The sequence below is a fragment of the Delphinapterus leucas genome, chromosome 2 (genome assembly GCF_059928025.1).
Source record: "Delphinapterus leucas isolate spDelLeu-1000000601 "Yukka" chromosome 2, BTC_Dleu_Yukka2, whole genome shotgun sequence".
NCBI classification, from domain to species: domain Eukaryota; kingdom Metazoa; phylum Chordata; class Mammalia; order Artiodactyla; family Monodontidae; genus Delphinapterus; species Delphinapterus leucas.
Window position 1 is genome coordinate 61405607 of NC_143130.1, and position 21110 is coordinate 61426716.

The following is a 21110-nucleotide window of genomic DNA, read 5'->3' on the forward strand; positions in this document are numbered from 1 at the left end:
TGCATGGAATAAGTTTTTCCATCCCCTCACTTTCAGTCTGTATGTGTCCCTAGGTCTGAAGTGGGTCTCTTGTAGACAGCATTTATATGGGTCTTGTTTTTGTATCCATTCAGCCAGTCTGGGTCTTTTGGTTGGAGCATTTACATTTAAGGTAGTTATTGCTATGTATGTTTCTATTACCATTTTCTTAATTGTTTTGGGTTTGTTATTGTAGGTCTTCTCCTTCTCTTGTGTTTCTTGCCTAGAGAAGTTCCTCTGGCATTTGTTTAAAGCTGGTTTGGTGGTGCTGAATTCTCTTAGCTTTTACTTGTCTGTAAAGGTTTTAATTTCTCCATCAAATCTGAATGAGATCCTTGCTGGGTAGAGTAATCTTGGTTGTAGGTTTTTCCCTTTCATCACTTTAAATACGTCCTGCCGCTCCCTTCTGGCTTGCAGAGTTTCTACTGAAAGATCAGTTGTTAACCTTATGGGGATTCCCTTGTGTGTTATTTGTTGTTTTTCCTTTGCTCCTTTTAGTATGTTTTCTTTGTATTTAATTTTTGACAGTTTGAGTAATATGTGTCTTGGCATGTTTCTCCTTGGATTTATCCTGTATGGGGCTCTCTGTGCTTCCTGGACTTGGTTGAGTATTTCCCTTCCCATATTAGGGAAGTTTTCAACTATAATCTCTTCAAATATTTTCTCAGTCCCTTTCTTTTTCTCTTCTTCTTCTGGGACCCCTATAATTCGAATGTTGGTGTGTTTAATGTTGTCCCAGAGGTATCTGAGACTGTCCTCAATTCTTTTCAGTCTTTTTCTTTATTCTGCTCTGCAGTAGTTATTTCTACTATTTTATCTTCCAGGTCACTTATCCATTCTTCTGCCGCAGTTATTCTGCTATTGATTCCTTCTAGAGAATTTTAAATTTCATTTATTGTGTTGTTCATCATTGTTTGTTTGCTCTTTAGTTCTTCTAGGTCCTTGTTAAACGTTTCTTGTATTTTCTCCATTCTATTTCCAAAATTTTGGATCATCTTTACTATCATTACTCTGAATTTTTTTTTCAGGTAGACTGCCTATTTCCTCTTCATTTGTTTGGTCTGGTGGGTTTTTGCCTTGCTCCTTCATCTGCTGTGTGTTTTTCTGTTTTCTCATTTTGCCTAACTTACTGTGTTTGGAGTTTCCTTTCTGAAGGCTGCAGGTTCATAGTTCCTGTTGTTTTTGGTGTCTGTCCCCAGTGGCTAAGGTTGTTTCATTGGGTTGTGTAGGCTTCGTGGTGGAGGGGGCTGGTGCCTGTGTTCTGGTGGATGAGGCTGGATCTTGTCTTTCTTGTGGGCAGGTCCACATCTGGTGGTGTGTTTTGGGGTGTCTGTGAACTTATGACTTTAGGCAGCCTCTCTGCTAATGGGTGGGGTTGTGTTCCTTTCTTGCTAGTTGTTTGGCATAGGGTGTCCAGCACCGTAGCTTGCTGGTCGTTGAGTGAAGCTGGGTCTTAGCATTGAGATCGAGATCTCTGGGAGAGCTTTTGCTGTTTGATATTACATGGAGCCAGAAGGTCTCTGGTTGACCAATGTCCTGCACTCAGCTCTCCCACCTCAGAGGCACAGGCCTGACACCCAGCCGGAGCAGCAAGATCCTGTCAGCCAGATGGCTCAGGAGAAAAGGGAGAAAAAAGAAGGAAAGAAAGAAAAAATAAAATAAAGTTATTAAAATAAAAAAATTTAAAAAGTATTTTTAAAAATTTTAAAGTATTAAAAAAATAAAGAAGAGAGCAACCAAACCAAAAAACAAATCCACCAACAATAACAAGGGCTAAAAAATATACTAAAAAAAGACAAAACCCCCCCAAAAAACAGACAGACAGAACCCTAGGACAAATTGTAAATGCAAAGCTATACAGACAAAATCACACAAAGAAGCATATACATACACACTCACAAAAAGAGAAAAAGGAAAAATATATATATATTAAAAAAAGGAAGAGAGCAACCAAATCAATAAACAAATCTACCAATGATAATAAACTCTAAACACTAAACTACAATAAACATAAAACCAGAAAAAAATTAGATGCAGAAAGCAAACCCCCAAGTCTACAGTTGCTCCCAAAGTCCACCGCCTCAATTTGGGATGATTCGTTGTCTATTCAGGTGTTCCACAGATGCAGCGTATATCAAGTTGACTGTGGAGATTTAATCCGCTGCTCCTGAGGCTGCTGGGAGAAGTTTCCCTTTCTCTTCTTTGTTCTCATAGCTCCTGGGGTTCAGCTTTGGCTTTCACCCTGCCTCTGCGTTTACGTCACCAGAGGGCGTCTGTTCTTCACTCAGGACAGAGTTAAAGTAGCAGCTGATTAGGGGGCTCTGGCTCGCTCAGGCCCGGGGCTGAGAGGGGTATAGAATGCGGGGCGAGCCTGCGGCAGCAGAGGCCAGCGTGACGTTGCAACAGCCTTAGGCGTGCTGTGTGCTCTCCTGGGGAAGTTGTTCCTGGATCATGGGACCCTGGCAGTGGTGGGCTGTACAGGCTCCCGGGAGGGGAGGCGTGGATAGTGACCTGTGCTTGCTCATAGGCTTCTTGGTGGCTGCAGCAGCAGACTTAGCACTTCACGCCCGTCTCTGGTGTCTGCGCTGACAGACGCGGCTCGCGCCCGTCTCTGGAGCTCGTTTTTGCGGTGCTCTGAATCCCTTCTCCTCGCACACCCCGAAAGGATGGTCTCTTGCCTCTTAGGCAGTTTCAGACTTTTTCCCAGACTCCCTCCAGGCTACTTGTGGCATACTAGCCCCCTTCAGGCTGTGTTCACGCAGGCAACCTCAGTCCTCTCCCTGGGATCTGAACTCCGAAGCTGGAGCCTCAGTTCCCAGCCCCCACCCGCCCTGGCAGGTGAGCAGACAAGCCTCTTGGGCTGGTGAGTGCTGGTCGGCACCAATCCTCTGTGTGGGAATCTCTCCACTTTGCCCTCCGCACCCCTGTTGCTGTGTTCTCCTCCGTGGCTCCAAAGCTTCCCCCACCCCGCCCACTCGCCATCTCCACCAGTGAAGGGGCTTCCTAGTGTGTGGAAACCTTTCCTCCTTCACAGCTCCCTCCCACTGGTGCAGGTCCCGTCCCTATTCTTTTGTCTCTTTTTTCTTTTGCCCTACCCAGGTACATGGGGAGTTTCTTGCTTTTTGGGAAGTCTGAGGTCTTCTGCCAGTGTTCAGTAGGTGTTTTGTAGGAGTTGTTCCACATGTAGATGTATTTCTGATGTATTTGTGGAGAGGAACGTGATCTCCACGTCTTACTCCTCTGCCATCTTGAAGGTCTCCTCGTATTATTTTTGCTAACACCCTTTTGAAACTAAAAAGCAACTATATGAATCCTGTGAATTAATTTATAAGTAGAGATGTTGAACAGTTTTGGAAATATATGCATCTTATAAATCAAAGCCTGTTTAGCAAATAGGTTAATTTTTTTTTAACATCTTTATTGGAGTATGATTGCTTTACATTGTTGTGTTTGTTTCTGTTGTATAACAAAGTGAATCAGCTATACGTATACATATATCCCCATATCCCCTCCCTCTTGCCTCTCCCTCCCACCCTCCCTGTCCCACCCCTCTAGGTGGTCACAAAGCACCGAGCTGATCTCCCTGTGCTATGTGGCTGCTTCCCACTAGCTATCTGTTTTACATTTGGTAGTGTATATGTGTCCATGCCACTCTCTCATTTCGTCCCAGCTTACCCTTCCCCCTCCCCCTGTCCTCAAGTCCATTCTCTACGTCTGTGTCTTTATTCCTGTCCTGCCCCTAGATTCTTCAGAACCATTTTTTTTTTAGATTCCATATATATGTGTTAGCATACAATATTCATTTTTCTCTTTATGACTTCACTGTGTATGACAGACTCTGAGTCCATCCCCCTCACTACAAATAACTCAATTTCATTTCTTTTTATGGCTGAGTAATATTCCATTGTATATATGTGCCACATCTTCTTTATCCATTCATCTGTTGATGGACAGTTAGGTTGCTTCCATATCCTGGCTATTGTAAATAGTGCTGCAATGAACATTGTGTTACATGACAAGCAGGTTAATACTGTATTAGATAAATTGTTGTTTTATGGCAGGTATTAACGCATTCACAGTGTTTCAGTTCAACTGTGAATTGTTGTTTTTATTTTTTGGACCTCAGTTTCGATGAGGAAACGGTAGAGTGTTCTCCCTCATTTTGTTCAGATTTTCCAAGGAATGCATACAAGGGAGTCATCATCAATCCGAGCACGTGCTGGGACGCTGCAGAACCCGACAGGGCAGGCCGCGTGGCTCCGCCGAGGAGCCAGTGACCCCCAAGTACTCCAACAGCCTGGGGAATCCACAGCCCCCAGGCCACTCAGCAAGAGGAACAGTCAATCCATGCTTGCAGCCACTGGGCCCGTCTGAGGAAACCCTAATATCCAGTGGCACATCTTGGGGTGCTTGAAGGCCTACTGTCCTGAGGTATCCACAGCCACGCTCGGCACCCTGGGCCTACCTCACTTCTTCCAGGTCTCCCTACCACCTCCAGTCCTCAGACCACGCGAAGGTCTTCTTGTCCTCACCAACAGCCAGCCTTGCCCAGCAAGTGCACCTGAGAAGTAGACAGAAATCACACAGGCTTCAGAATTGGACCGTGGTTCTCAGAAAACACGATTAATGCAAACATTTACCTGGGCGTGAGCCCTGCACCTGCTTCCCAAGTACCTCTATCACTTAGGAGAACTGAATGCATGTCTGACAGCACAACTGCAGGAAGGTAGGCACGTAGGTGGGCCTGCGCGTGAGAGGGTGTATGTGTGTGCGCATGCGTGCGTCTGTGATTGCGCGCGTGGACATGCTTGCGGGTTTCTGTGTGTGCCTCTGTATCTGCGTCTTGGTCTCTGTGTGTCCCTTTGCTCCTCTGCAGTGCCTTGAACAGTAAAAGCCACACCTTATACACAGAGCCCTGGCCTCGGACCCTCCTACTGAATGGAGAAAGACCCCAGCCGCCTTCAAGAGGCCGCATGCGAACTTTGACCCCGATGGGCTGTTGAAATAGCCATGGGCTCCCACTCTCCAGCAGCCCCGCCTTCTGACCAAAGCACATAGACTTGAGGGACCAGCCTCCCGGCCGTGGATGTGACATCTATGTGGACCTGGAGACCCTGCCAGCTACTAGCACATCTGATGTGCACTTGGGGCCACTGCCAGCGCTTCCAGGAACAAGGGAGCCTCCCATGGGCAGGCTGACACCACCCTGCAGCTGGCTACAGGCAAGATGCAGCCTGTCTTCCTCTCAAGGGGCCAAAGGAATTCAGCCCAGGTGCCACTTCAGGCCAACTAGGCCAGATCATCTTCTGGGGACCCGCAGGGACACCGACCATGGGAAGCAGTGGTCTTCAGCAACCATGACCCAGGGTCAAACCCCACAGCAGAAACTAGGCCACCTTCCCGGCCACGTTCCAGCCAGCTCTCCAGCTGGCAGGACTTGCGGCCCTGACCCCCAAGGAAACGCTCAAATGCTCGACAGCCTTGTCACACGTGCCATCCTCCTGCCCACAGGGCAACTCGACCCGACTGAAAGCCACAGATGCCATGCAAACACACGGACACTGAGCACCAGGGAAGAGAGCAAGCATGTCCACTTTGATGACGGCAACCCCACCCCATGCATCCTGGCACCTCTCCTCCGACACAGAGACACTACTGAGGACCTCACAGAGATCCAAGGCGCTGTCCATGAGGACCACAGAAAGACTTCAAATTTAAGACCTCTGCCACACAAAGGGACCTGGAACCCTGAAAGGGAGCAAGTGGCTGTCCACAACAGCTGTGAATTGTTGTTTTTACATGACACAGTATTGTTTTTCAAACCTAGCTCAGTTTCTATCCATAGCTTCCCTGAACTGTACAAAGACTTCATTCAGTCACCTGTGGAGCACAAAAATATTGATTTTTGTCCCAATGAATTGAGACTGCTTGTACACTTTTGGAGAAATATGTGAATTTATAAAGATTTTGTATATACTTGTTTAGAAAATTGATTACATCCTTTGATGCACAGAAGTTTTTAAGTTAGATATAGTCTCATTTGTCTATTTTTGTTTGTATTGCTTGTGCTTTTGGTGTCATTTCCAAGAAATCATTGCCAAATCCAGTATCATGAAGCTTTTCCCCTATGTTTTCTTCTTGGAGTTTTATGGTTTGGGGTCTTAAATTTAGGTCTTTAATCCATTTTTAGCTGATTTTTGTATATGGTGTTAGGTAAGCATCCAACTTAATTCTTTTGCATGTGGCTAACCAGTTTTCCCAACACTATTTGTTGAAGAAACTCTTCTTTCCCACATTGAGTGGTCCTGGCACCTTTGTCCTGTAAGCCTTTTAATGACTTCATAATATTTCATGTAATGGATATGTTATACTCTAATTGTTTGTTTTGTTTCCAGATTTTTGCTACAGCGTTTACTGTGGTAAACATTCTTGTGCATATGTCCTTATGTACTGGTGCTTTTATTGCTATGGGAGTTAGGTGTGGGGTTGCTGAATCAAGGGAATATATACTTTTATTTTTTGATAAATTTTGCAAGATTAAAATATTTCAAGGTTACTTTTCCAAAAGGCAGTAACACTTTACATTTCTATCAGCAGTGTTTGAGAGCAGCAGGATTCTTCTTTTATCCTAGGACCATTGGTATCAGGAAGGCCTCTCCGAGGGGAGGGATCACATATATGACTAAGAAAAATAAAGATGTTTCTCTATATCGTTATATATGTTAGCGCTTAACATTTAAATGCATAAAGAGTCCCCTATTCTCATTTTCCATAACCTCAAGAAGCCTACTGAGTAAGAGGAAAGAGGATTGATCTGGGTTGCAATTAGAGTTCTATGATTAACTGGCACTTAACCTATAAAGGTGGAATCACTTGATATGGAAAAACCATGGACTTGGGTGACAAACCTGGCTTCAAAGCCTTGTGACAAGTCAGCTTCCCAGCCTTTTGCTGTATGATCCTGGGCAAATGACAACCTTTCAGAACTTTAGTCTCTTCACTTATAAAGGATGTTCGCACATTTGCTGTTGACACTTTAAAAATGTACTGTTGAGGTTTACAAAGAAAAAAAGTGTGCAGTTGATATTACTCAAATGCTGGCTTAGTCCATTTGGGCTGCTATAGCAAAATGCCACACACGGAGTAGCTTATACACAACAGGAATTGATTTCTCACACTTCTGGGGGCTGGAAGTCTGGGATCAGTGTGGATGGATGAGGGCCCTCTTCCAGGTCTCAGACTTCTTGTTGTGTCCTCTTATGGCAGAATGTGCTAGGGAGCTCTCTGGAGCCTTTTTATAAGGTCCTAGCCCTGTTAATGGGGATTCCACCCTCATGACTGAAGCAGCTCCCAAAGGCCCTACCTACCAATACCATAACCTTTGGGGGTTAGGATTTCAACATGAATTTTGGGAAGAAACAAACATTCAGACCATTCAAGTACCATAATCTGTTATTAATATAGTTATCAAAATAGACTGTTAAAGGCAAAACCATGGAGACAGTAAAAAATTCAGTGATTGCGGGAGGTTGAAGGGGGAGAGATGAATAGGCAGAGCACAGAGGATTTTTAGGGCAGTGAAAATACTGTAGGATGCCGTAATGATGGGTTCATGCCATCATAAATTTGTCCAAACCCATAGAATATATAACATCAAGAGGCAAGTGTAATGTAAACTATAGATTTTGGTGATAATGATATATCAGTGTAGGTTCATCAGTTGCAAGGAATGTTCTGCTCTGATGGGGATGTTGATAATGGGGGAGGCTATGCATGTGGGGGGGGCAGGGCATATAAAAATCTCTGTACCTTCCCCTCAGATTTGCTATGAACCTCAAACTGCTCTAAAAGGTATTATTTTTTTTAATTGTTTATGATCACCATAGTAAGTCTGGTTAACATTTGCCACCATACACAGTTACAAATTTTTTTCTTGTGATGAGAACTTTCAAGATTCACTCTCTTAGCAACCTTCAAATATGTAACATGGTTTTATTAACTACAGTCACCATGCTGTACATTACACCCCCATGACTTATTTTATAACGGGAATTTTTTACCTTTTGAGCCCCTTCACCCATTTCTCCCACCCCCCACTTCCTGTTCCTCTGTATGAACTGGGTTTGTTTTTTTTTTCCTATTTTTTTTTTAAAGATTCCACATATAAGTGAGATCACATAGTATTTGTCTTTCTCTGTCTGACTTATTTCACTTAGCATAATGCCCTCAAGGTCCATCCATGTTGTCGCAAATGGCAGGATTTCCTTCTTTTTGATGGTTGAATAACATTCCATTGTGTGTGTGTGTACATGTGCACACGCACATATTATGTGTGTGTGTGTGTATATATATATATCACATTTTCTTTATTCATCCATTTGTGGACACCGAGGTTGTTTTCATATCTTGGCTATTCTAAGTAATGCTGCAATGAACATGGGTTACAAATATCTTTTCAAGTTAGTGTTTTTGTTTTCCTTGGGTAAAGCCCCTGAAGTAGAATTGCTGTATCACGTGATAGTTATATTTTTAATTTTTTGAGGAACATCTGTACTGTTTTCCATAGTGGCTGTACTGATTTACATTCCCACCAATAGTGCACAAGGGTTCCCTTTTCTCTACACCCTCACCAGTGCTTCTCAGTACCTTTTCATTTACTTCTTGGCCAGCTGTATGTATTCTTTGTAAAAGTGTTTATTCAGATCCTCTGCCCATTTTTTAATTGGATTGTTTGGGGGTTTTTTTGCCATTGAATTGTATGTGTTCTTTATATATTTTGGATATTAACCCCTTATCAGATATATGATTTGCAAATAATTTCTCCCATTCTGTAGGTTGCCTTTTCATTTTGTTGGTAGTTTTCTTTGCTATGTAAAAGTTTTTTAGTTTGATGTAGTTCCACTTGCTTATTTTCACTTTTGTTGGCTTTGCTTTTGGTGTCAAATCCGAAGAATCATCACCAAGACCAATGTCAAGGAGCTTACTATGTTTTCCTCTAGTTTTATGGTTTCAGGTCTTATGTTCAAGTCTTTAATCCATTTTGCGTTAATTTTTGTGTATGGTGTAAGATAGTGGTCCAATTTCTTTCTTTTGCAAATGTCTGTCCAGTTTCCCCAGGACCATTTATTGAAGAGGCTGTCCTTTCCCCATTGTGTATAACTATCTATCTATATACATTTTAAAAATTGAAGTATAGTTGACTTACAATATTATATTAGTTTCAGGTGTACAATGTACTGATTCAATATTTTTATACATTACACACCATATAAAGGTATTGACTATGTTTCCTGTGCAGCATATTACATCCCTGTGACTTATTCATTTTATAACCCATTGTATATTCTTGTCTCCTTTATCATAAATCAGTTGACCATATATGTGTAGGTTTATTTGTGGGATCTCTATTCTGTTCCATTGATCTATGTGTCTGTATGACAATACCATACTGTTTTGATTGTTATAGCTTTGTAATGTAGTTTGAAACCAGGGAACATGATCCCATCAGCTTTGTTCTTTCTCAAGATTGTTTTGGCTATTTGGAGTCTTTGGTGTTTCCATACAAATTTTAGGATTGTGTATTCTATTTCTGTGAAAAATGCCATTGGAATTTTGATAGAGATTGTATTAAATCTGTACATTGGTTTGGGCAGTGTGGACATTTTAACAATACTAATTCTTCTAATCCATGAGCATAGTATATCTCTCCCTTTGTGTCTTCTTCAATTTCTTTCATCAATGTCTTATGGCTTTCATTCTACAGGTTTGTCACCTCCTTGGTTAAATTTATTCCTAGGTATCTTTTTCTTTTTGATGCAACTGTAAATGGGATTGTTTTCTTAACTTTTCTTTCTGATAGTTTGTTATTAGTGTATACAAAAGCAACAGATTTTTGTATATTCATTTTGTATCCTGCAACTTTAAACTGAATTCCTTTATTCTAAAAGTTATTTGATGGAGTCATTAGGGTTTTCTCTTTGTATAATATCATGTCATCTGCAAATAGTGACAGTTTTACTTCTTCCTCTCCTATTTGGATGCCTTTTATCTCTTTTTCTTTGTTAATTGCTCTTGCTAGGATTTCCAACACTATGTTGAATAAAAGTGGTGAGAATGGGCATCCTTGTCTTGTTCCTGATCTTAGAAGAAAAGCTTTCAGCTTTTCACCATTGAGTATGATGTTAGCTATGGACTTGTATATGGCCTTTATTATGTTGAGGTATGTACCCTCTATATCTGCTTTGTTGAGAGTTTTTAATCATCAATGGATGCCGAATTTTGTCAAATGCTTTTCTGAATCTATTGAGATGACCATATGATTTTTCTTGAATTTAATTTAAGTTGATATTTTTATTCAGTAGGTTCTTATTAGTTATTTATTTCATACATATTAGTGTATATATGTCAATCCCAATCTCCCAATTCATCCCACCAGCACCCCCCAACACCCCGCTTTCCCCTCTTGGTGTCCATACATTTGTTCTCTCCATCTGTGTCAACCATATGATTTTTATCCTTCATTTTGTTAATGTGTATCACATTGATTGACTTCTGGATATTGAATCATCCTTGCATCCCTTGAATAAATCCTGCTTGACCATAGTGTATGATTGTTTAAATGTATTGTTAAATTTGGTTTGCTAATATCTTGTTGAGGATTTTTGCATCTATGTTCATCAGGGATATTAGTCTGTTATTTTCTTTTCTTGTGGCATCCTTGTCTGATTTTGGTATCAGGGTAGTGTTTGCCTTGTAAAATGAGTTTGGAAGTGTTCCTTCCTATTTTTTGGAAGCGTTTGAGAAGGACTGGTATTAGTTCTTCTTTAAATGTTTGGTAGAATTCACCAGTGAAGTGCTTGTTTGGTCCTGGATTTTGTTTGTTGGGAGGAACAAAGTCTTAATTTTTAAAAAATAGACTATTCCTGGGAAAGTTATAAAACATCAAAAAGAAATAAGGAAAATAAATGCAGTGGCATTGCACATTAAGTTTTATGTTTATTAAGAAAACTTATGGGGTAATTGTTCAAATAGCTTTTCTGAAGGTTATACCTATACTGTTTGTTATATTTTCTCAATTCAGATATACTACTATATTTGTACATATATTTCTCAGTCATTAGTCATAAAGAGGTTCTCTTTTAATAACAGCTTTATTGAGATACAATTCAATATTGAAAGTGTATAATTCAGTGGATTTTACTATATTCACATGCAGCCATCACCACAGTTGATTTTAGAACATTTTCATATCACCCCCAAAGCACTTCCTCTCTAGGCAATCAAAAATCTGCTTTGTGTTTCTATAGATTTGCCTATTCTGGATATTTCATGTAAATGGAATCATATAATATGTGGTCTTTTGTGACAGGCTTCTTTTATTAGCATAATGTTTTCAAGGTTCATCTAGGTTCTAGCATGCATCAGTAATTCACTCATTTTTATGTCCAAATAATATTCTATTAGATATACTATGTTTTATCCATTTATCATTTGATGGGCATTTGCATTGTTTCTACTTTTTGGCTATTATGAATAATGCTGCTATGAACATTCATATACAAGTTTTTGTATGGACGTCGGTTTTCATTTCTCGTGAGTATGTACCTAGGAGTGGAATTGCTAGGTCTTTGGTCACCCTTTAACTTTTTAGGAACTGCCAGACTGTTTTCCAAAGCAATAGTACAATTTTACTTCCCCGCTAGCAGTGTATGAGGGTCCCAATTTCTCCATATTTTTACCAACACTCGTTATTATCTGTGTTATTTATTATAGGCATCTTAGTGGGTATGATGTGGTATCTCATGGTTTTGATTTGCATCTTCCTGATGGCTAAAGGTTTTGAACATCTTTTCATGTACTTAGCCTTTCTTCTTTTAGATAACTTACCTATTTTAAAATTGGGTTGATTAGGTTGTTGGGTCTTTTATTATACAAATCCCTTGTCAGATGTATGATTTGCAAAAACTTTCTCCTGGTTCCCTCTTTTTTTTTGAATTTTATTTTCTTTATTTTTTTATATAGCAGGTTCTTATTAGTTATCCATTTTATCCATATTAGTGTATATATGTCAATCCCAATCTCCCAATTCATCACACCACCACCCACCACCATCACTTTCCCCCCTTGGTGTCTATACGTTTGTTCACTACATCTGTGTCTCAATTTCTGCCCTGCAAACCGGTTCATCTGTACCATTTTTCTAGGTTCCACATACATGTGTTAATATACAATATTTTTTTTTCTCTTTCTGATTTACTTCACTCTGCATGACAGTCTCTAGATCCATCTACGGCTCTACAAATGACTCAATTTCATTCCTTTTTATGGCTGAGTAATATTCCATTGTATATATGTACCACATCTTCTAAAATCGTTCATCTGTCAATGGGCATTTAGGTTGCTTCCATGTTCTGACTATTGTAAATAGTGCTGCATTGAACATTCGGGTGCATGTGTCTTTTTGAATTATGGTTTTCTCAGGGTATATGCCCAGTAGTGGGATTGCTGGATCATATGGTAATTCTATTTTTAATTTTTTAAGGAACCTCCATACTGTTCTCCATAGTGGCTGTACCAATTTACATTCCCACCAACAGTGCAAGAGGGTTCCCTTTTCTCCACACCCTCTCCAGCATTTGTTATTTGTAAATTTTCTGATGATGCCCATTCGAACTGGTGTGAGGTGATACCTCATTGTAGTTTTGATTTGCATTTCTCTAATAATTAGTGATGTTGAGCAGCTTTTCATGTGCTTCTTGGACATCTGTATGGCTAAGACATTTCTTTGGAGAAATGTCTATTTAGGTCTTCTGCCCATTTTTGGATTGGGTTGTTTCTTTTTTTTTTTTTTGCGGTACGTGGCCCTCTCACTGTTGTGGCCTCTCCCGTTGCGGAGCACAAGGCTCCGGACGCGCAGGCTCAGCGGCCATGGCTCACGGGCCCAGCCACTGCCTGGAATGTGGGATCTTCCCGGACTGGGGCACGAACCCGCGCCCCCTGTATCGGCAGGCAGACTCTCAACCACTGCGCCACCAGGGAAGCCTTGGGTTGTTTCTTTTTTAAATATGGAGCTGCATGAGCTGTTTATATATTTTGGAGATTAATCCTTTGTCCATTGATTCGTTTGCAAATATTTTCTCCCATTCTGAGGGTTGTCTTTTCGTCTTGCTTGTAGTTCCTTTTGCTGTGCAAAAGCTTTTAAGTTTCATTAGGTCCCACTTATTTTTGTTTTTATTTCCATTACTCTAGGAGGTGGGTCAAAAAAGATCTTGCTGTCATTTATGTCAAAGAGTGTTCTTCCTATGTTTTCCTCTAAGAGTTTTATAGTGTCTGGTCTTACATTTATGTCTCTAATCCATTTTGAGTTTACTTTATTTTATTTTTTAACATCTTTATTGGGGTATAATTGCTTTACAATGGTGTGTTAGTTTCTGCTTTATAACAAAGTGAATCAGTTATACATATACATATGTTCCCAGGGAGTGTTCTAATTTCATTTTTTTACATGTACCTGTCCAGTTTTCCCAACGCCACTTATTGAAGAGGCTGTCTTTTCTCCATTGTATATCCTTGCCTCCTTTGTCATAGATTAGTTGACCATAGGTGCATGGGTTTATCTCTGGGCTTTCTATCCTGTTCTATGGATCTATATTTCTGTTTTTGTGCCAGTACCATATTGTCTTGATTACTGTAGCTTTGTTGTATAGTCTGAAGTCAGGGAGTCTGATTCCTCCAGCTCTGTTTTTTTCCCTCAAGACCACTTTGGCTATTTGGGGTCTTTTGTGTCTCCATACAAATTTTAAGATTTTTTGTTCTAGTTCTGTAAAAAATGCCATTGGTAATTTGATAGGGATTGCACTGAATCTGTAGATTGCTTTGGGTAGTATAGTCATTTTCACATTATTGATTCTTCTAATCCAAGAACATGGTATATTTCTCCATCTGTTTGTATCATCTTTAATTTCTTTCATCAGTGTCTTATAGTTTTCTGCATACAGGTCTTTTGTCTTCCGAGGTAGGTTTATTCCTAGGCATTTTATTCTTTTTGTTGCAGTGGTAAATGGGAGTGTTTCCTTAATTTCTCTTTCAGATTTTTCATCATTAGTGTATAGGAATTCAAGAGATTTCTGTGCATTAATTTTGTATCCTGCAACTTTACCAAATTCATTGATTAGCTCTAGTAGTTTTCTGGAGGCATCTTTAGGATTCTCTGTGTATTGTATCATGTCATCTGCAGAGAGTGACAGTTTTACTTCTTTTCCTATTTGTATTCCTTTTATTTCTTTTTCTTCTCTGATTGCCAAGGCTAGGACTTCCAAAACTATGTTGCATAATAGTGGTGAGAGTGGACATCCTTGTCTTGTTCCTGATCTTAGAGGAAATGCTTTCAGTTTTTCACCATTGAGAATGATGTTTGCTATGGGTTTGTCGTATATGGCCTTTATTATGTTGAGGTAGGTTCTCTCTATGCCCACTTTCTGGAGAGTTTTTATCATAAATGGGTGTTGAATTTTGTCAAAAGCTTTTTGTGCATTTATTGAGATGATCATATGGTTTTATTTTTTAATTAATTAATTAATTAATTTTATTTTTTATTTTTTAATTTTTTTTTGTCTGCGTTGGGTCTTCCTTGCTGTGCGCGGGCTTTCTCTAGTTGTGAGCAGGGGCTACTCTTCGTTGCGGTGCATGGGCTCCTCATTGTCGTGGCTTCTCTTGTTGGGAGCACAGGCTCTAGGCACGCAGGCTTCAGTAGTTGTGGTGCATGGGCTCAGTAGTTGTGGCTTGCAGGCTCTAGAGCGCAGGCTCAGTAGTTGTGGCACACGGGCTTAGCTGCTCCGCGGCATGTGGGATCTTCCCGGACCAGGGCTTGAACCCGTGTCCCTTGCATTGGCAGGCAGATTCTTAACCACTGCGCCACCAGGGAAGCCAGATCATATGGTTTTTATTCTTCATTTTGTTAATATGGTTTTTCACATTGATTGATTTGCATATACTGAAGAATCCTTGCATCCCTGGGATAAATCCCACTTGATCATGGTATATGTACCTTTTAATGTGTCATTGAATTCTGTTTGCTAGTATTTTGTTGAGGATTTTTGCATCTATATTCATCAGTGATATTGGTCTGTAATTTTCTTTTTTTGTAGTATCTTTGTCTGGTTGTGGTATCAGGGTGATGGTGGCCTCATGGAATGAGTTTGGGAGTGTTCCTTCCTCTGCAATTTTTTGGAAGAGTTTGAGAAGGATGGGTGTTAACTCTTCTCTAAATGTTTGATAGAATTCACCTGTGAAGCCATCTGGTCCTGGACTTTTCTTTGTTGGAAAATTTTTAATCACAGTTTCAATTTCATTACTTGTGATTGGTCTGTTCATATTTTCTATTTCTTTCTGGTTCAGTCTTGGAAGGTTATATATCTTTCTAAGAATTTGTCCATTTCTTCCAGGTTGTCCATTTTACTGGCATAGAGTTGCTTGTAGTACTGTCTTAGGATGCTTTGTATTTCTGCCATGTCTGTTGTAACTTCTCCTTTTTCATTTCTAGTTTTATTGATTTGAGTCCTCTCCTTCCTTTTCTTGATGGGTCTGGCTAAAGGTTTATCAATTTTGTTTGTTTTCTCAAAGAATCAGCTTTTAGTTTTAGTGATCTTTGCTATTGTTTTCTTTGTTTCTATTTCATTTATTTCTGCTCTGATCTTTATGGTTTCTTTCCTTCTACTAACTTTGTGTTTTGTTTGTTCTTCTTTCTCTAGTTCCTTTAGGTGTAAGGTTAGATGATTTATTTGAGATGTTTGTTGTTTCTTGAGGTAGGATTGTACTGCTATAAACTTCCCTCTTAGAACTGCTTTTGCTGCATCCCATAGGTTTTAGATTGTCGTGTTTTCATTGTCATTTGTCTCTAGGTATTCGTTGATTTCCTCTTTGATTTCTTCAGTGATCTCTTGGTTATTTAGTAACGTATTATTTAGCCTCCATGTGTTTGTGTTTTTTACGGGTTTTTCCCTGTAATTGATTTCTAATCTCATAGCATTGTGGTCAGAAAAGTTGCTTGATATGATTTCAATTTTCTTAATTTCACTAAGGCTTGATTTGTGACCCAAGATATGATCTATCCTGGAGAATGTTCCATGCGCACTTGAGAAGAAAGTGTAATCTGCTGTTTTTGGATGGAATGTCCTATAAATATCAACTAAATCTATCTGGTCTATTGTGTCATTTAAAGCTTGTGTTTCCTTATTAATTTTCTGTTTGGATGATCTGTCCATTGGTGTAAATGAGGTGTTAAAGTTCCCCACTATTATTGTGTTACTGTCAATTTCCTCTTTTATAGTTGTTAGCAGTTGCCTTATGTATTGAGGTGCTCCTATGTTGGGTGCATATATATTTATAATTGTTATATCTTCTTCTTGGAGTGATCCCTTGATCATTATTTAGTGTCCTTCCTTGTCTCTTGTAACATTCTTTATTTTAAAGTCTATTTTATCTGATATGAGTATTGCTACTCCAGCTTTCTTTTGATTTCCATTGGCATGGAATATCTTTTTCCACCTCTTCGTTTTCAGTCTGTATGTGTCCCTAGGTCTGAAGTGGGTCTCTTGTAGACAACATATGTATGGGTGTTTTTTTTGTATTCTTTCAGCAAACCTGTGTCTTTTGGTTGGAGCATTTAATCCATTCACGTTTAAGATAATTATCGATATGTATGTTCCTATTACAAGTTTCTTAATTTTTTGGGTTTGTTTTTGTAGGTCCTTTTCTTCTCTTTTGTTTCCCAGTTAGAGAAGTTCCTTTAGCATTTGTTGTAGAGCTTTGGTGGTGCTGAATTCTCTTAGTTTTTGGTGGTGCCGAATTCTCTTAGCTTTTGCTTGTCTGTAAAGCTTTTGATTTCTGCATGGAATCTGAATGAGGTCCTTTCCTGGTAGAGTAATCTTGGTTGTAGGTTCTTCCCTTTCATCACTTTAAGTATATCCTGCCACTCCCTTCTGGCTTGTAGAGTTTCTGCTGAGAAATCAGCTGTTAACCTTATGGGAGTTCCCTTGCATGTTATTTGTCGTTTTTCCCTTGCTGCTTTCAGTAGTTTTTCTTTGTCTTTAATTTTTGCCAATTTGATTACTATGTGTCTCGGCATGTTTCTCCTTGGGTTTATCCTGTATAGGACTTTTTGCACTTCCTGGACTTGGGTGGCTATTTCCTTCCCTGTGTTAGAGAAATTTTCGACTATGATCTCTTCAAATATTTTCTCGGGTCCTTTCTCTTTCTCTTCTCCTTCTGGGACCCCTATAATGTGAATGTTGTTGCATTTAATGTTGTCCCAGAGGTCTCTTAGGCTGTCCTCATTTCTTTTCATTCTTTTTTCTTTATTCTGTTCCGCAGCAGTGAATTCCATCATTCTGTCTCCCAGTTCACTTATCTGTTCTTCTCCTTCAGTTATTCTGCTATTGATTCCTTCTAGTGTATTTTTCATTTCAGTTATTGTATTGTTCGTCTCTGTTTGTTCTTTAATTCTTCTAGGTCTTTGTTGAACATTTCTCGCATCTTCTCGATCTTTGCCTCCATTCTGTTTCCAAGGTCCTGGATCATCTTCACTATCATTATTCTGAATTCTTTTTCTGGAAGGTTGCCTATCTCCACTTCATTTAGTTGTTTTTCTGGGATTTTGTCTTGTTCCTTCATCTGGTACATAGCCATCTGTGTTTTCATATTGTCTGTTTTTCTGCGAATGTGGTTTTTGTTCTACAGGCTGCAGGATTGTAGTTGTTTTTGCTTTTGCTGACTGCCCTCTGGTGGATGAGGCTATCTAAGAGACTTCTGCAAGTTTTCTGATGGAAGGGACTGGTGGTGGGTAGAGCTGGCTGTTGCTCTGGTGGGCAGAGCTCAGTAAATCTTTAATCTGCTTGTCTGCTGATGGGTGGGGCTGGGTTCCCGACCTGTTCGTTGTTTGGCCTGAGGCGACCCAACATTGGAGCCTACACAGGCTCTTTGGTGGGGCTAATGGTAGACCCTGGGAAGGCTCATGCCAAGGAGTATTTCCCAGAACTTCTGATGCCAGTGTCCTTGTCCTCACGGTGAGCCACAGCCACCCCCCACCCCTGCAGGAGACCCTCTAACACCAGCAGGTAGGTCTGGTTCAGTCTCCTATGGGGTCACTGCTCCTTCCCCTGGGTCCTGATGTGCACACTACTTTGTGTGTGCCCTCCAGGGGTGGAGTCTCTGTTTCCCCCAGTCCTGTTGAAGTCCTGCAATCAAGTCCTGCTAGACTTCAAAGTCTGATTCTCTAGGAATTCCTCCTCCCATTGCTGGACCTCCAGGTTGGGAAGCCTGACATGGGGCTCAGAACCTTCACTCCAGTGGGTGGACTTCTGCGGTGTAAGTGTTCTCTATTTTGTGAGTCACCCATCCAGCAATTATAGGATTTGATTTTATTGTGATTGCGCCCCTCCTGCCGTCTCATTGTGGCTTCTCCTTTGTCTTTGGATGTGGGGTATCTTTTTTGGTGAGTTCCAGTGTCTTCCTGTTCATGATTGTTCACCAGTTAGTTGTGATTCTGGTGCTCTCACAGGAGGGAGTGAGAGCACGTCCTTCTACTCTGCCATCTTGAACCAATCTCCCCTCATTTCCTCTTTAAGTAGTGAGGGAAGAAAAACTACTCTTAAGTAACTACTGTGATCAATACTAAGTATTATACTTTAGGAATGCCAAACTAAAGAAAGGATTCCTACATTCCAGGATATTGGTTTCTTTGGTGACCCAAGACTTATGTGACGTAATTGAAAAATAATGCAGAGCAGTATGATATAAATGAGAATAGTATAGTATAAATGCCCCTGGATTCCAAGGAACCTAGGTTGAAAGTGATTGATTTAAAGTATTTATTTTGAGTAGGATGAGCACACGTTCACTATTCACAACAACTTTTTTCTTATATGTATAAATTTATTTATTTTTGCCTGCATTGGGTCTTCACTGCTGTGCGCGGGCTTTCTCTAGTTGCAGTGAGCAGGGGCTACTCTTCGTTGTGGTGCGCGGGCTTCTTATTGTGGTGGCTTCTCTTGTTGTGGAGCGCGGGCTCTAGGCGTGTGCGCTTCAGTAGTTGTGGCATGTGAGCTCAGTAGTTGTGGGCTCTAGAGTGGACTCTAGAGTGCAGACTCAGTAGTTGTGTCACACAGGCTTAGTTGCTCCATGGCATGTGGGATCTTCTTGGACCAGGGCCCCAAGCTTTTTCCCCTGAATTGTCAGGCGGATTCTTAACCACTGCACCACCAGGGAAGTCCTCACAGCAACTTTCAAAATATAATTTTTTAGTTTGATTCAGTTTCTATAGAATTTAGCTTATATACAGTATCACATTTTTGGAGCCAGTCCTTACTACTGGGCTGTAAATGTGGATGCTGTCTTTGATTACTAGTGTATTTCCAGCATTTGGCATGGTGCCTGATACAAGGCACATTCTGTTAAATGTTTGTTGAATGAATGAATGAACAAACACTGGTGTGGGCTTGAGGTCTCAGCATGTGATATTAAGCTCTTTTAGAAAGTTGTCACAAGGTGGAAGATGTTAGGGTGGAAAGAGCAAAAGGTAGAGGGGAGGCCTTCAGAGCTCTGCCACTGATGAGCTCTGTAGCACTGGCCTTTCTGGTCATATATCCTCATTTGTGAAGTGAGGGAATGTATTGGATCATCTCCCTCTTAATATTTTGAGGTTTATGAGCAGTATAAGCTTAAAACATTTAGAACCAACTAAAGAAACATGACCTCTAACTAGAATTTGAGTGCACCATTAAGGTTTTGTGCTAAAATACCACTGACCTTTGCACCTGGCATTTCTGTAAAGTTGTGCTAAGAAAATGGTATTTCTAGTATTGGATGTACTAAGAAGGTATTCACAAGGTAGTATCTTAAGTGTTCTCATTAAGTAGAATGTTAGGATAAATTTATCATTTTATTTATTTATACCCTATCTACTTTCTTTCAAACAAAATTTGAGGTGGCAATTCAAGTTAGTATTTTTTTCCGTAAGGCAAAGTTTCCTTAGATTCTGTTAAAAAACATTTTGTTATCTCTGTCCTTTAAACAACCTTAAACTTTTGTTGTTTCCATTTTAAAATAGGATCAGAATAGGAGAAATGGTTCAGTAATGCTATTTTAACTTGAACCTCTGAAATTAACAGCTTTTGAACATTAAAAAGAATGCCTCTCTAGTGTATAACATTCTAACTGAACTGAAATATCTCCAGTGCTGTACATTTCAGCATAAGGAGGCTTTTACAGAGGCATGGCACAAACTCTATGATATTTATAGATCAAATCAAATATCTTAAATTGCCCAGGGAAGCAAGACATAAACTCTGAGGGGTAAGCTGCTCTATTCATGAAGAAATAAGCAGTGAAAGAAAATCAGGGAATGGGTTTCCTCTAGCTAGAGTAACCAGATACTTTTTAATAGCTCCAAATAGAAAACATGGTCTATCACAACAAAAAGAGAAGATTTTGTGAAAGTGCTAATTTTCTGTTAAATCATTTCTTTTAGGTTAGAGAAAGGCCAACACTAGCTACTCTAAATCCCTATGTATATACTTTATGATAAATAAGCCAGTGACATTTTGTTTTAAATAAATGTTTTTTCTTTGTAGAATCATGAGTCTTGAGTAAATGTCATCCTTGAATTTCACACATTCCACATTTCCTTAATAGAGACTCCAGTGTCCATAAAACACTGAAAACTCATTTCTTTAAAGAGGCTTACTTAAGTTTATTAGAAGTGTAAACATAACTGTGATCCATAAATCTAACCAGTCTTTGGCTTATGGCATCTAAAACTTTTTAAATTTTATCTTTTTTTTTTAAGTCTTAGGCCCTAAGGTAATTGTATACAAATGTCTAGCAAACAAATGTATGACAAATCTGAAAAATTTGTTCAATATTTATATATTTGTATATTAAAAGCATGTAAATTAAAGCATGTTTATTTTACATTTATAGTTGATAAATAAACTTTAATATATCTGTTTTCTAGGTTTGGAATTTTATGACAAGCAACCCCCCTAGCCCTGGTAATTTAAAAGCTTTTGTTACTTAGATTTTAAATTACTCTGTAT

General features: G+C 39.8%; 1 protein-coding gene and 1 non-coding gene across 4 annotated transcripts in view; one reads left to right on the top strand and one right to left on the bottom strand.

Moving 5' to 3' along the window:
* CHRNA5 (cholinergic receptor nicotinic alpha 5 subunit) overlaps positions 1-21110 on the top strand; it is a 61337-nt gene that overhangs the window by 26489 nt on the left and 13738 nt on the right. Inside the window, exon 3 of one of the 3 annotated variants that reach the window (XM_089906942.1) lies at positions 7763-7869. The exons of the other annotated variants lie outside the window; for them this stretch is intronic. Coding sequence (XP_089763068.1) covers positions 7763-7869 — 107 coding nt within the window. The remainder of the gene's footprint in view (positions 1-7762; positions 7870-21110) is intronic. 3 annotated transcript variants of the gene reach the window in all.
* On the bottom strand, positions 4136-4228 carry LOC115802790 (small nucleolar RNA SNORD116). The gene has a single exon (XR_004023340.1). It is a non-coding gene; the product is annotated as a small nucleolar RNA SNORD116 (small nucleolar RNA).